The sequence below is a fragment of the Alosa sapidissima genome, chromosome 2 (assembly GCF_018492685.1).
Source record: "Alosa sapidissima isolate fAloSap1 chromosome 2, fAloSap1.pri, whole genome shotgun sequence".
Lineage (NCBI taxonomy): Eukaryota > Metazoa > Chordata > Actinopteri > Clupeiformes > Clupeidae > Alosa > Alosa sapidissima.
Genome location: NC_055958.1, coordinates 7288579 through 7305388, shown reverse-complemented (window position 1 = coordinate 7305388; position 16810 = coordinate 7288579). Strand labels below are relative to the sequence as shown.

The window sequence follows — 16810 nt, the reverse complement described above, 5'->3', positions numbered from 1 at the left end:
CCCTCACTGCTCCCCGAGCGCCGCTGTTGTTGCAGGCAGCTCACTGCGCCGGGATTAGTGTGTGCTTCACCTCACTGTGTGTTCACTCTGTGTTCACTGTGTGCAGTGTGTTTCACTAATTCACGGATTGGGATAAATGCAGAGACCAAATTTCCCTCACGGGATCAAAAGAGTATATATACTTATACTTATATGGTTAAATCATGTTACCTCAACAGACCAAGGATACCTTGTTGCAGTTTTCTTTTATTTTTGGTCATATGACTATTCTATTTTTCATGTTTGTATCTTGCATAAAACTGAGCTGAAATAAACTTTTCCTAAACAAGTTCAATTCGTTACCATGAACCTGTTTGTTTATTCATCAATATGTTAAATTAAATATTTGGCAACAAACACTACACACGGGTAACGCGCAGAAATCACGCTGGCCGTGTAGTTCTAACCAACGTAAATCAGGCATACGCATAGGATATCGACAGAGGTGGTGGCGAAATAATGGAAACATGTTAATAAGAGAACGGAATTATATGGAATGTTTTCCTCAAAAAGAAATTCAAGGACTTTCAAGGACCTCCATTTATGTCTGTTTTCAAAAACTTTCAAGGATTTCAAGGACCCGTGGGAACCCTGTATACATCCTAAACACTCCACAACCACATCTATACATGCCAAACACTCCAAAACCACATCTATAATCCACAGCTAACTCTATACATCCCAAACAATCCACAGCCACATGCATACATCCTAAACACTCCACAGCCAAATCTATACATCCTAAACACTCCACTGCCAAATCTATACATCCTAAACACTACCCGACCACCAGAGCAGGATGTCTGTGTGCAGTGTTGGTTGAGTTTGGACTAAAGCCTCTGATTGGATCACAGAGGGGCATTGTTCTAAACACACTTAGTCATTCTGAGTGTGTGTGGCGGTGAGGGGAGGGGTGGGGTGGGGTGGGGTGGGTGGGCAGTGAAGGAGGACTAACTAAATTGAAATTGGCTTTTGTGAAGGGCTGGGGGTTGGTATGGCTGATAATATAGTGAAGGCCGAGATGCAGGTGCTGAGAGAGCTGAATTAATTTAGAATGAAAGCGCAGAGAGCGGTATGCTAATGCAATTCCTCCCGCGATAAGGCCGCCTGCACCATGTGACATGCTGCGCTGGTGTGAGCTTACACACACACACACGTCACTGTTAACCATGACACTGCATGGAGAGGAACCTCTCTGGCCAGTAATTACACCCATAAATCCCTCACACACACATTCTCCCTTTCAATTCAGTAATGGACTGCTGGAGGATAGGCTAGGCTCTCTACTCCGAGTAAACATGCCATGTCGCTAAAGCACACACATATGTCTGACCATCCCCACACCATTACACACCCCACGCTGGCCTGTACAGAGGAGGGACTTGGGAAAGAAGGCTTTTAAAAAGCCAGATGCTCTGTCTATGAGAGGCTCCAACTGAATTCTGGGAATTCCATGAACACTCAAAGCCTTGTAGCAGATCTTAACACACCCAGATTTGTTAACCATTGTAGAGCATTCCTAGAGAAAGACGGTCAATAATCAAGCACATAGCCAAACAAGTAAATTTGCCAAGTGCCACTGCCCTTGAAATAGCTAAACCCATGATCGATTGTTTAACTACTTAAAACTGTTAGAATATTCTGAAAATATGATTCCTGATTAAACTTGACTTGACACATGACTTGAGTGTACGAGTGAGACTGTGTGTGTGTGTGTGTGTGTGTGTGTGTGTGTGTGTGTGTGTGTGTGTTGCTCTTACCTCGTGGTAGACTGAGGGCTTGGACAGTGAGGGGATGGTAAAGGAGAGCAGCTTGCTGTTGCCTTCTTTGTCCACAATCTCCTTCAACAGCACACAGAGAGCAGATACACTTTCAGCACAGAACTCACAACACTCTGTTGGGTTACCTCAATGACCCTGTGTGTATGTGTGTGTCTTAGCACCAATATACACACACACACACACACAATATATTCACATTTTCTGAAGCAATCCCAGTGTGTGCTCGTCCATAAGGAGCAAGATTACTTCTTTGTGAATACAATGTGTGTGTGCATGTTTGTGTGTGTGTGTGTCCATGTCCTTGTACATCTCTCTGCATGTCCTGGCCTCTGGGAGGGTGTTACTCATGGGTGGTTGCCCACGGTGATGGCTAATCCTTTCAGTGGGCCAGCAGAGTGCTAGTCACCCTGTGGAGATCAGGCTCTTGGTCACCAGGCTCTCTCATATCTCTCTGCTACACACACACACACACAAACAAACATTTTCACAAATCTCATCTTCTCACACAGACACACACTATTCAGTTAACTTGAATAGCAGCTGAACAGGCAGACCTCGGAGAAGTGGGGATGACTCAGCAGTAATTTGCGATATGACTGCACTGAGTACTCACTGATATGACTCCTCTGAGTCCTCCTCAACTACTGCAAACGCACGGTGGAGTCTGGACCACAGCGTGCGCACACACGCACACGCACACACACACACACGCACACGCACACACGCACACGCACACACACACACACGCACGCACATGCACGCACACACACACACACAAAACCTCATGTCCCCTGTGCCTGTCTGCCAACACAGTCTTCAGTTTACTTTACCACCTCAAGTCATATGGTAGCAACTGAACCTAGGAAATGATCAATACACATCTTGACTGAGCCAAGTGTCTACAATAAATAACCAGGTGCACATTGATGTAAACCTTAACTTATTCTGGTTAGGAAAGCCAACATTGATGGCAACTTTTATGGCTTGGCATCCTAGAAATCAATGGATAACTAATTATATGACCACAAATGAAAAACAGTGAAAATTTGTTTAGTATTTCACTGAGTATTGAGTCTTTCATTAAGTTTGGTGACTGCCGTCTGCTACTTGCAAAATGAGCATGTGTGAAAGTCTCTCTAGACCCCCTCCAGACTCACCAGGTTGTAGATGCCCAGCAGGAGGGCCTCGATGCAGCCGTTGCTGTGGCGATCGCGGCTGGCGGTCAGGCGCAGGTAGACCCACAGCAGCTCGGGCAGGAACTGCAGCGTGAAGCGGCGCAGGCGCTCCTCAGAGCTACGGTACAGCTCAAACAGCTGGTGACACACCGGCTCCAGCAGCTACACACACACACACACACACAAAAAGATGGTTAGTGAGATTCCCCCTTCACTGTAAAGCCCTTTGGGTGCCTTGATAAAGTGCTTTATAAATGGAATGTGTTGTTGGTTGTCAGTGTTGTTGTGGTTAACTAAATAACATACTTTAAAACACCCCCACACACACACACACAGTGTTCACTAGTGGCTGTGTATGGTGAAGAGTTTGTATTGTGGAGCCCTGGCGAACTGATGGGAATCAGTGGCTGCACTGACGTGTGCTAAAGCACCAGAAAATCTGCTGGCTCCTCGGAGCCTGTGAAGCCTGCCAGCAGCAGCATCCTCTCGCTCAGCAGGGAGGAGCGCGTGAATATTAATGCCTCAGTATCTGGCAGTGGAGCAGAGAGATGGAGAGAGAAAAAGAGATGGAGAGAGATGGAGTGAAAGAGAGATGGAGAGAGGAAGGGGGAGACAAATAGACAGAGATAGAGACAGTGTGTGTGAGAGGGAATGTGTGTCTGTAGGAAATGAGTGTGTAAATGAGTGAGTATGTGTGTGTGTGTATGTGTGTGTGAGACAGAGTGAGTGAGTGAGCGAGTGAATGAATGAGTGTCTGTTTGACACTGTGAGCGAGTGGGAGTGGGAGACCATCAGACAGGCTGAAAGTATGTGTGTATGGTGTGTGTGTGTGACCATGTGCAAGAGAGACCAACCGACAGACACACACACCCTGCAAAGTGAATGTGTGTGTGTGTGTGTGTGTGTGTGTGTGAGAGAGCAGTGTGATGGATATAGAGGAGATGGGCTACTGTGATAGGGCTCAGGCCCAGCCTCCCCCTTCAGCCGCCTGATTCATGGGCCTCTCTACCTGCAGCTACAGCACACACTCCATCTACTGCCTTCAGCATGGACTCTGCCATCACTCACACACGCACACACACACACACACACACACACACACACACACACACACACACACACACACACACATACACATATACACACACGGAGGGGGCAGAGAGACGGACAGAGAAGGACAGTTGAAAAGAACGAGGGATAGGTGAGAAAGACAGAAAGAAAGAAAGAAAGAAAGAAAGAAAGAAAGAAAGAAAGAAAAAGTAGTCTCAATGAAATAATATGAAATATATGTGATAAGACAGCAATGATGGTACTACAGGGCAGAGTCCTGCAACGGGTCGGGTATCCGCGGGTACCCAACGGGTACCAGCAGAAAAGTTGCTAAAACGGGTAAATTATGACGTCCCTAAAATGTACGGGCGGGAATAGAACTCCTTGCGGGCGGATACGATGAGAACCAAAACAGTAGCCTATAGAAATAAAACATCATTGAAAAATATGTGAAATATTTGTATATCTAAATTACCATTACCACATCGCAAATATGTGTTTTAGTCAACGATACGACACTTGACCCATCACATCAGTACTGCGACTTTTGAATTATTTGTTTGATGCATCTATGTGTGAAAACATTAAACAATATAACCGTCTCGTAGTTGGAGCGCAAGAGAGTCGGCTACAATGGATGAAGTCAAGGTAAAGTTGGCTAGAGGCAGGCTCAGGTTGTTTTTTTCTTGTTCTCTTTGTTTCATTAACAGGTCCATTTTATGTAGAATAATGTTCTGATGCAGCAAGGTTTGGGCTGTGTCGTTGTTGTAAGGTTTATCCCTGACGCAAAATGCAAAAAAAAAAAAAGGTCGCCCTTTACGTGCTTCAATTGTGCGAGAAAAAAAATAAAGCACATTCATTTGAATGATTTTAGCTTGTGTGCAATTTATCGCGGGCAAAATATTAACGGGTCCGGGCGGGTGCGGATTTAATTTTAATATCACCACAGGTGACGGGTCGGATCTGGTGCTGAACTTTTCGGGTGCGGGCGCGGGCGGGTCTAAAAAAATGGACCCGTGCAGGACTCTGCTACAGGGGAACGTAAGTCCAATAAACTGATTTCTGTTGACTGGCTGGCTCTGTGTGTATGTGTGTGCTGTACCAGAGCCCCACTGAGAGCGAGCTCACGCTCCGTCTTTACACACTGCGTCCTCTCTTTACACACCGCGTGCTTCTCTAAGACGCCGCAGCCTTATTGAGTTTGACAGCAGAATCGGATCTTCCACCCAATTTGTCATCGGCGCTCGGACCAATCTCACGCTTTGGGGGCCACGCCTGCGCCATCACCGGGGTGTAGGCCAGAGCTAATGGAATCTGGAATCATGGGAGCGGAACGCCCAGAGTCCGGGAGAGGGGGGGGGGGGGGGAGGGATTGGGGCTGGAGTAATGAACCTCAAACAGCTGGGCACCCATACTGCGCTATTTAAGAGCAGCCCTCAGATGGACACCAAATGGGACATCCTCAATGAGAGCAGAAAGTCGCCATGCTTTTGGTTGCAAAGTGACAAGCTATATAGCTATAAACCGACCGACATCAGCAGCGCATGTTAAAAGGCTAATCCGACAAAAGCGCACAAAAACGCCACACACATCACAATGTTCTCTTGGTTTGGTGCTCGATTCAGCGGCTGAAGAATGAAAAAAAATCTTTTAGACTAAATCGCTCCCAGTGACTTATTTCATTTGCCAGCCCATTTTCATCAACTAAAAAAACGGGATGCCTAATTAATGCAATGCTTGTTACAATATTATCATTTTTGTTGAAAGGGGAAATGAGTGCTTCACTGAATGGAGAAAATAATTCACACTGTGAAATGAAATCCCACATAACTGAATGCATCTGTTTATGCACAAATTCTATCTGATTATTCTGAAACGCTACCTCAGGCAGATGTGTGGATTTCAGCCTTGTCTGCCCGTCAGTGCAAGTTAAGTAGACATGGCGAACGATTGAGTAAGTGTATGTGAGTGAGTGTGTGTGTGTGTGAGTGAGTGAGTGCGTGTTGAAATGTGGCCGTGTGACTCTTCTCTCGCTCTGAAGCGACCATGTTGAGACAGCTCTGAGGTCTGATGGATCATCTCAGTGGCAGCCGTGCCAGGAGGTCTCAGACCTGACCCATACTGACCCCACACCCACCCACCCACACCTGGGAGTCGTCTGAATGTCCTGCTAGCCCTTTCTTGCATCCTCCTCTCTCTCTGTCATAAATCTCTCCATCCTCTCACTCTCTCCTTCATCCTCTCTTTATCTTTCCTCTCACTCTCTCCTTCATCCTCTCTTTATCTCTTTCCTCTCACTCTCTCCTTCATCCTCTCTATCTTTCCTCTCACTCTCTCCTTCATCCTCTCTTTATCTCTTTCCTCTCACTCTCTCCTTCATCCTCTCTATCTTTCCTCTCACTCTCTCCTTCATCCTCTCTTTATCTCTTTCCTCTCACTCTCTCCTTCATCCTCTCTTTATCTCTTTCCTCTCACTCTCTCCTTCATCCTCTCTTCATCTCTTTACTCTCACTCCCCCTTCCCCACTTCCTTCTTCCACCATCTTACTAACACACTCCCCCTCCCTCCCTCCCTCCATCCTTCTCTCTCTGCCTCCTTTTCCCCTGCGTCAGCAGTTCACCCCTCCATCGGCGCAGTTTAAGTCCTGGCCAGGGTTAATGTGATGGGGGGTGACAGGCGGGCTCACCCACCTCATTGTGGGGGTCCTGGATGACCCGGTAGAGCGCAGGCACCAGGTGCTTCTTCTGATGGAGGCTGCCAGCATAGCCGGGGATCTGGGTTTCAGATAGCGTCTGAGGAGGAGCAGAAAACAGAGTTCAGGAAAAATACGACACACACACACAGCAACACACACACAGCAACACACACACAGCAACACATCTATCTATCCAATAATGACCCAGCAATTCAAACATCAGTACTATTTCCTTATCAGCACTGAGAGACAGGAAGACCACTTATAGACTTCTAGTATTAGTGATAGTCATGATTGAAGGTCTAACGGAGCCCAAGAGAGGCGTCTAAGAGTGAGATCTCCTGGCCAATCTCTATAGGGCTGGACGGGGCGAGAGCATGGTGGTGCCACCTGGCTGCCTGCCCGCTGCTACTAGTTATGACTGGGCCAGGCATGTTGCTAAAAGCAGTGTGATGTTCTATGCTCTGTGCTTATAGATGCAGACAGGAGACCTCCATCTCCACAGCATCAGATGGCAACGCTGACAGGACGGAACAGAACAGCCTGTTCCCCAACGAGACACACACTCGCATCTCTCTCTGTCTCTCTACCTCCATCTCTCGCTCTCTCTCCCTCTCTCTCAGTATGCAGCACAGCCCCTATGGGACCAGCTAACCATTACACTCAATCCCCATGAGGAAAGATGAGAAGGGGGAGAGAGAGAGAGAGAGAGAGAGAGAGAGAGAGAGAGAAAGGGGAAAGGAACACACACACACACACACACACACACACACACACACACACACACACACATGTATCTGTTAACTTGTCAATAAAACTGAGGAAATGAGTGGCAAACTTTATTGTGACCAACTTGGCACATTAATTACTTGCATACTATATTTTCATTCTTGTTATACATCATGTAATTGATTGTTACACGTTGTATTTCTTCTTCTCTTTTGTTTCAAACAGATATCTGTTTGTATTATTCTGTTACATGTTTGCTTTGACAACACTGCTTCACTGAGTAAAGCCAATAAAGCTCCTTTTTGAACTGAATTGGACTGAATTTTGAGAGAGAGAGAGAAAGCGAGAGAGAGAGAGAGAGAGAAGGCGTGTGAGAGAGAGAGAAAGCGAGAAAGCGAGAGAGAGAGAGAGAGAGAGAGAGAGAGAGAGAGAATCTGCAGAGAGGGAACTGCACACATTTGGATCAGAAAGAACAAAGCAAATTAGTCGGAGCAAATTAGGCAAAAATCACATGGGCCTTGTCTTAATTCCAGCCATAATAGCCAAGCTTAGCACAATTTGGGAGGAACTGGGCTCTGGTCGGTACAATGCTTTCCAGCCATGAGCCACTGCACTAATGCGGTGTGTGTGTGTGTGTGTGTGTGTGTGTGTGAATGTGAGTGTGTGTGTGAGTGTGTGTGACCATGAGTGAGGGGTTGTGTGTCTGTCTGCTGTGTGTAAGAAACTGAGAAATGAGAGTGTGTGAGTGTGTGTGTGTGTGTGAGTGAAAGGGAGGGAGGAAGGGAGAGCGAGAGAAAGAGAAAGCAAGAGAGAGGAAGAGAGAGTGTGTTAGAGACTCTGATGAAGGCTGAGCAAAGTGTAGACTAGACGAGTATCAGACATGACATGTACGGGGGGAGGGATTTCCCCAGCAGACTCACCTTGAATTCTGAGAGCCATTCCTCCACCACCCGCCTCTCTGTGTTCATCATCTTCCTCTGAGAGAGAGAGAGAGAGAGAGAGAGAGAGAGAGAGCGATTAACCGCACATCCTCTGTGAATAAGTCATCATCAAACCCCCATCACGTCTCAATGACCTTTAGGTGTTGTTAAGGACATCAGCACCAGTGACATCATCACCCCGTGACATCACACACCACTCCAATCACACGCACCTCTCCAAAAAAAAAAAAAAAACGAAAAAAAAAAAACAACAACATCTCATCCTCTCTGTGTCCACTCTCCACCCTCCCTCCCTCTCTTCATCCCTCCATCCGTGAGCATCAGTCACTGTAGGTCTGCCGGCTCCAGACTGACAGATATGAAAGGCAGCAACGCTGACACGGCAGAGCTGGGCTAAAAGCCTCTCGGCCCCGCGCAGCCAAACCAGTAGGGGAGGAAATAAAGGAATAAAAAAAAAAAAAAAAAAACACAAAAAAAGGAGGAAAGAAGGAGACGGCTGGTTGAGTGTGTGAAGGAGACTGGACGCAGTTACATAACGAGCACTGCCGTCACTGTGAATCGAGCTATCAGCAACACGCAGAAGTACACGCCCACACCCACAAACATATACAGACACGAGAAAATGCAAAAATAAACACACACAAATACACACCAACTGCATGCCCTTGGGAATAAAATCTGTGGAGCCCTGGCACGCACGTCTGTGACGCTCTGATGAATTAATCTTGCAGACTGAGCAACTTTCAGGCAGGAGTGAATGAAACATTCTCTGCACTAGTAGCGTTCACCCCCCCCCCCCCCCCCCCCCCCCCTCTCCACACAGCAGTTCTGCCATGGAAACGCGAGCACAGAAGCACTATAGAACCAGACCAATGAGAGAGGAGTGAGTGAAGAAGTGAGCACCGCGCACAGCGCCCGCTGTCTGCCCTTCAACAGTCGCTCACATTACACCTATTTTGGATGGCAGGGTTTGTTTGTGAGCTATGTGCAAGTGTGTGTGGCGGGGGTCTTTATCTGACGTAGTGTTAATTTTGTCACCTATTTTTAATTTAGTCTTAGTCTTGTGACGAAATGTCCTTTTTAGTCTTTGTCATATTTAGTCATTCAAATATCATTTTTGTTAGTCAAGTTTTAGTCGACTAAAAGTCTCATCATTTTAGTCTAGTTTTAGTCAAACGAAAACTAAAGGTATCTTAGTCTTAGTCAGTTTTAGTCAACACATTTTAGTCTTTTTTTTATAACAAATTATTTCTGATTACCATTTGAATCAAATAGTGTTTCACACATCTCAATTTTCCAACAATATTGTGTGTCCACAGGGCTACTCGTCTGTTATAATTACTCATTCTGATTTTTTGTCAGTCAGTATGTTTACATGCACAGGTAAGTCGAGCTACAGTTATAGCTCGGCTGGGATTTGACCATAGACAGTAAAAGATTTGACTGGACCACTGTCATATTCGTAGACCAGTGTTTCTCAAAGTGTAGTCCGCGAGCAGACGTGGTAAAATATAATATAGATGAGTTGTTTGCAATATTGAACCAACTTGTATGTAAAAACAGTTCTGCAACACTGTCTATATAAGATATGCCAGTTTAAATCATACAGTATGAATCCACACAATAAGCAAAGTGCAAAGACAATAAGCAAGGTGGTTCAGTGAGTAGGCCTATTGTGTAGACTAATTATAGGCTACTGTTGAAGTAGGTCTAATCTTTTTAGCTAGGGTTAGTTAAGTGGTCCTGAAACTGAAAAAGTTTGAGAAACACTGTCATAGGCCAAAGTATTAATGTTTTACTCCGCCTCGCTAGATGGCGATATGCGCCCAAACACAACACATTCCCCAAACAGACTCTCCTTCTTAGCCATACTGTAGCTAACTTGCTAGCGAACTTTCCATATTAGCTTACTTGCTAGCAAACTTTGCATCATCAGTCTAACTAGTTAAATAGTTGACATTACATGATAAACATTTTCGTATGGACATTCTGGGGGATGTTAATTTGTATGAGAGAAGCTTCAACTTCTGGGTATGTAGCATTGTGGCATAAAGCTTAGGTAGTTAGCTTGCTAACTCTGGCAGAAATCTCCAGTGTTCTTGTTCCATGTAGTTTCGTGTTGCAGCCACAGGGTTGCAGCAACAGCACGTAGACAAGCCTACAGGAAAGCTGTTGCGTATGAACTCATTCGGAATATTTTGAAAAGATATTCTGTCTTCTCATTTTGTAGACGAAAATTAAGAGAGATTTTATCTTAGTTTTTATTTCATGCAAAACATTTTAGTCTCGTCTTTTTTCGTCAACAATAATGCATCTTAAGATAGTCTTAGTCAGTGTTTCAGGACATTACTGCCGTCTCGTCATCGTCTCGTCTTAGTCATGAAAAAAAGGTTGTTGACGAACATTTTTCCTCTCGTCTCGTCTGACGAAATTAACACTAATCTGACGGTGTGCGTGTGTGAGAGTGTGTGTGTGTGTGTGTGTGTGTGTGTACACCCATGAGTGAATGCCTGTGTCTGTCTGTACTCATGTGTAGAAATGAAAAACGAGAGAGTGTGTGCATGAGATAAAAGTGTGCGTGTGTGTGTGTGCTTCTTCAGCAGGGAGGAGGTAACAAACCTGCACTGTGCCAGGTGCCCTCACTTCGACTGCAGTGCCTCACTGAATGCCTCTCTCATTCAAACGCATGACTCATGCTAAACACTTCAAATGAAGCCCGAATGATGCGCTAAGGTTGCTGATGGTATGTCTTTGGGGACAATGATTATTTGTTAAATACTACAACTGAAGTTGGCTTGATGTGTTTCACTGGCTAATAGCACATCTTTGGATGCAAGGGTTATTCAGGTGCAGAACTGAGGACACACTCTTTTAAAGACGGGAGGCTCGAAATGTTAAAATAACGCTTTGAGTGACCACTAAATTGATACTCGATGAATTCTGTGGTTATGTTTATAATGCCCTTGCAGAGTAAATCGATGGTGGGGATGTTTAATTTTAAGGGTACGCCTGAAGCGTGCAACAGAGTGGTTGGTGGCCGGTCGGGTGTGACTGTTGTGCTGAGTGTGCACACCTCACACACACACACCTGACACACACCTCACCTCAATCTCCCAGAATTCAGTTCTCCTCTGAGGGAAGCAGCCGGGCCGCCATGCAGTCACACATCGAGCTCTGACAGACACATGCACAGAAGGACGGGACAGGGAGAGGAGTGGAGCGAGGGAGTAGAGGAGAAGCGAGAGAGAGAGAGAGAGAGAGAGAGAGAGCAGCTTAACAGAGAAGAGCTTATCAGACTACTACTGTATGTTCTGGAGGAGTCCATATTAAACTCCTACAGACCTAAAGGACTTCTAAACGGAACACAAAGGACCTGACTCTGCACCTCCAGTGCATCAACGCTCACAAGAGCAGTAGGAAACACAAAAGAGCTCCTCTGCTCCCACACTGATGTCAGAATCACCCCCTTACACACACACACACACACACAACAGAGGGGATATATCCAGTCTAATCTTTAGACTGTGTGTGTGTGTGTGTGTGTGTGTGTGTGTGTGTGTGTGTGTGTGTGTGTGTGTGTGTATGTAGTTTGAGGCTGGCGGACGATGAAGGAGCATCTGATATAGACTCAAATCCATACGCCGCACCAATGTATAACACTTCTCACATCTCTGCCAGGCCCATAATCTCTGTGGCCTGATACCATCAAATGCTGAGTAGACAGAGCTAGCCTACTCAACCAACGAGCAAACTACTGTGTCAGCTTCAAGCACTCTCATAACCGCATCCACCACTTAACTACAGTACACTTTTGTCTCTCTCTCACAGACACACATCCACACACACATACACACAAACACACTTGGGTGCGATCAGAATCACATCAGCCCCAGATAGCATCACACTGTCTTAGAATAGAGATGCTCGAGAAGCTTTTTCGACAAGCCACTTCAGTCACTCAGTGTGAGTCATCAGGATTAGCAGGCTCGCTCGATCTTCGTCTTTTCTTTTCCATTTTCCCTCTACTTGTCTTGCTTAGTAATGCCATGAAACACAGCGAAGCTTCAAAAGTGCCCAAGCTGATGTGTGCGGCCAGTAGGAAAATAAATCTCAAGCATCTCAGGGGCATTGGTGAGTAACAGCCTATGGTCAAAGACAAGAAAATAATGGAAAAAAAAAAAAACGCAGTTGACAAATAAGAAAATAAAAATCTTTTGTCACTGCGGGAAGAGGCATTCTTGCAGAGTCACGCTTCTTATTAGCCGCATGTGAGCGGGGATGGGGCCAATGGCCTCCGCTCCTCCATAAAACAGCCCTTAAATAGCTTTTATGGTGTCAGAGAGGCAGAGAGAAGCATTAACTGTGGAGGGGGTGGAGAAGGGGTGGGTCACATCTTACCCCCCCCCACCCCCATAATAACTCTTCATAGAGAGGAAGTTTAACCGTGTAGAACAGCATCCGCTGCCGTGCCGACAGAGGCTGAGCCAAGGTCTCCATGGCTGCTGAGGCTCTCCTGCCCGGCAACGGTAGCCAGGGAGTAGGACCAGCGGGGGATGAAGGCAGATTATAGGGCAAATCCCATTAAAGCTGCACTGGGTTAACTGCAAGATTTGATTTGCTTAAAGACTGATTATCCTTTAAAGACCAACAGCAGTGCATGAAACTAATTGCCTTCTTCCCCCTCCTCCCCCCAATGTCATTGCTACATTGTGTAGTCATTTCGTACATCCTCACTGTTACATAATTTGTTCCATCTACGGTACCTGCACTATAGTCAATAAGGACCTGCTATCCCATGCAGCAAATATTTTGAAAAATAAACAAGCAAATGAACAAATGGCCATAAAATGAGGTTGGGTTGGAGTGGGGCCTGAGATAAGAGCTGCATGGCATCCGGTCCGTTAGGGAATGGTGAGGGGGGAAACCACAGGCTCTAGAAATAGAGAAGCGCTCCGAGGAACAGAAATCATCAGCCAACAGCCGCTCGGCCTCTCTGCACAGATGCTCTCCACAGCGCCTCAGAAGGACTGCACTGAGAAGGCCTCAGTGCGAGAGTGAGTGAGAGAGAGAGAGAGAGATGATAGAGAGACAAAGAGAGAAAGACAGAGAGAGGGAGGGAGAAAGAGAGGGAGAGAAAGCGACAGAGAGAAAGAGTGAGACAGAGGGATAGAGAGACAGAGAAAAAGTGAGAGGGAGGGAGAGAGAGAGAGAGAGAGAGAGAGAGAGAGAGAGAGAGAGAGAGAGAGAGAGAGAGAGAGAGAGAGAGAGAGAGAAAGAAAGAGTGAGAGAGAAATAGAGAGAGAGAGAGAGAGAGAAAGAGTGAGAGAGAAATAGAGAGAGAGAGAGAGAGAGAGAGAGAGAGGACTGTACAAGTCAAGATAGGGGCACTGTTGTATCCTGATGACCCAGATGACTTAATGGAAGGACTGGCCTTCTGTCCAGCAGGTGGGGTGGCTGAGCGGAGTGTGCTGGAAATCACATTTAAAAATGCATGGATGACCGCATGATACACCTCGCATGTGACTTGGTGGTGTCCTCCATTAGCGAACCCTCATTATCCATCAGAGGCTGGGTATCATTCCAGTTTAGTGTAGAGGTGTACGCACATCTATACTGATTCTACAGGTACTGGATACTAGAGATACTGAGTAAAACGAAAGAAAAGATATCCGCACACTGTGTCTAAAGCTCCCAGTTTAATGGTGGGTTACACCTGACGAAGACCTGAGTGGTCGAAACGTTGTGTGTCACCCACCATTAAACTGGGAGCTTTAGACACAGTGTGCGGATATCTTTTCTTTCGTATCATTCCAGTTTAATCAATTCCAGTTCCGATTCTGCATATTGATATTGGTTCCAATTGATTCCGGTTCCTATCGTTTTCTCTTTTTAATTCCAAAGAGTTGTTTAATTGTTTTTGGCAATTCCACGCAAAACTGTCACGTCCATAACGGCAACTAAATACCATGGCATTGTGTTGGCGTTATGGATGTGACAGTTTTACGTGGCATTGCCCTTTTATAACACATAATAAATCTATCTTTAATATTTATTTAAGGATTATTCCACTTATTCTAATAATAATATTAATAATAATAATAATAATAATAATAATAATAATAATAAACAGATCAATCAAAAAAAGCTAATTAAAATAACTTGGGTCTTTAGTATCAAAATCAGTGACATACAAGTTTATGCATCTTTTAAATAATAATAAAGTATCTTGATATGTTACTGTTCAAGACTCATCATATCAGTGCTCTGAGTAGTATGGCTATTGGCTACTCTGGCTATTCCATGCTCAAATCTCAGATGCACAACAGGAGTCCAGAGAGCAGTTTCCATGAGCAATGGAACAGAGATCTGGCCAAGAACATGTTGAGCACAACAGAAAGAGTAAAAGGCCGACACATAAAGATTACATAACTTAAAAAAGTATGACCAAATGGTCACATGGCAGTTTATTTTAACCACTCGCTCACTGCTCACTGGATCATGACTGAAATGAGATGAAAGTTAAACAACAAACAGCATCTCACGCGGGGCGAGCGGAGTCATCCAAAGATCAGCCGGCACGGTCAGATTCATTTCAACAGCGCTGCAACCACCAATTTATTCTGCCGTGAGGCGGGAAAGGTTCGTCTTCGGCCTGTGAGCGATGACACTATGAGGTCGCTAACCCCAAATGGTCATTATTTTGGGCAGCCACACGTTCCTCATTTGGGTGAAGAATGACATGGGAGCAATGAGGCGGTGTCTAAAGACAGACTATAATGGGCCAAACACGGAACCAAATTAGAATCAGACTCTGCAACCTCATTCATATTAAAACCAAGACAGACACACACACACAAACAAACAGTGGCACCCAATAGACATTACCCATAGTGAGCGAGCGTCAGCTTGTAGTGCGAGCGTCTATTCTGGGCTCCATTGTTGACTATTTGTGGCGGCGTTGGGCGGGCGGGTGCGCTGGCTGGCTAATGAGGGGGAACCTGAGGAACAATAAGCACACTTTTCCGAGGGCCATTCTTCAGCGGTGGCGCAACGATGGAGGAACGGCGAGGCACCATGTCCTGTTTACTGCACTTCTCCCTCCCTCACGGTCTCACTCTCACTAGCTCTCTCTCCCTCTCCCTCCCTCTCTCTCTCTCAATTCAATTCAATTCAAGTGAGCTTTATTAGCATGACAAATATTTTTGCATTGCCAAAGCAGAACATGTCTCTCTCTCTATGTCTCTCCCTCTGTGTCTCTCTCTCGCACACACTACGCTTCAGAGCACTCCATCAGCCTGAACAGCTGGCCAACCTTGTGACTAGGTGTGTGTTTGTAAGGTTGTGACTAGGTGTGTGTGTGTGTGTTTGTGCACATGTTTATGAATACAAGTATAAAGTTTGAGTGGCAGTCTAAGTGTGTAAAGGTGTGAATGAGTGGGCATGTTGTGTGTGACAATATGTGCGTGTTTGAGTATGTCCACTCTCACGAACATCCCAAATGAGTTGTGCCGTCAATAGTTCCTACGTCAATCTTGACCCAAGTCCCACTGCGACTGACCCATCAACTTTAAGAGTGCAGAGTGAATGGACACACACTCGCAGACACTGAATCACTCTGGGGTGAAATGAGGCGATTGGGGGGGTGGGGGTGGGGGGGTGTTAGAGCCGTGAGTGTGTGTGTGTGTGTGATGGAGAGAAACAGACACAGAAGCAGAGTATTTATAGACTCACAGAGAGGCCTATTCTAGTGGTGAATCAGTGCCATGTGATGAGTGTAGTGCTTTTCTAGGGGCAACTCCACACCGTCTAAATGGAGTGGGAGAGAGGAAGTCATGGGGATGTCAAAGCCTAAACAGTAGAGTTTTATGTCTGTCGGCAGAAAATACTATATTTACCTTCAGAGTATTCACACCAAGTGTACTAAAAGCAAGCTAAATCTGAGAAGAACAAGCTAGTTCACACACACACACACACACATAGTGATAAAGTGTGCTACATTCAAGGTGGTTTCAAGGAGTCAATGAGTAATGAGGCAATGGGCAGAGCAGAATAGTGGCGGTCCATGTATGCGTGTGTGTGTGTTTCAAGCATGTGTGTGCTTCGTCAATGCATGCCCTTGTGTGTGTGTGTGTGTGTGTGTGTGTGTGTGTGAGCTGGAGCAGCAGGTGTCAGTGCCCCCCTACCCCTCTCCCCCATCCTGATCAGCATCACCATCGCCACACCTAGCAGGCGGCCAGAACTCAACAGCCCACACTCTGTCTGGTCCACACACACACACACACACACACACACGGCTGTGCAGTTTCAGTCTTTGTCCCCACCCTTTAATGAACACTGCCATATGTCCCTTCACAATGTCAACCTGACCGGTTCCTCTTCCTTTTTCAGTTCTGCAGTTGT

The 16810-nt window shown here is 45.8% G+C and overlaps 1 protein-coding gene across 5 annotated transcripts in view; it reads right to left on the bottom strand.

Moving 5' to 3' along the window:
* LOC121688129 (protein FAM126B-like) overlaps nt 1-16810 on the bottom strand; it is a 53384-nt gene that overhangs the window by 19546 nt on the left and 17028 nt on the right. For 3 of the 5 annotated variants that reach the window (XM_042067522.1, XM_042067552.1, XM_042067535.1), the window contains exons 2-5: nt 8390-8446; nt 6736-6837; nt 2978-3157; nt 1800-1880 (exon numbers count right to left, since the gene is read on the bottom strand). In XM_042067522.1, the coding sequence (XP_041923456.1) occupies nt 1800-1880; nt 2978-3157; nt 6736-6837; nt 8390-8440 (414 nt within the window). In that variant the 5' untranslated portion in view covers nt 8441-8446. Of the gene's footprint in view, nt 1-1799; nt 1881-2977; nt 3158-6735; nt 6838-8389; nt 8447-11514; nt 11592-16810 lie in introns of those variants that run through there. The other 2 variants (XM_042067527.1, XM_042067544.1) reach the window with 2 other exon arrangements.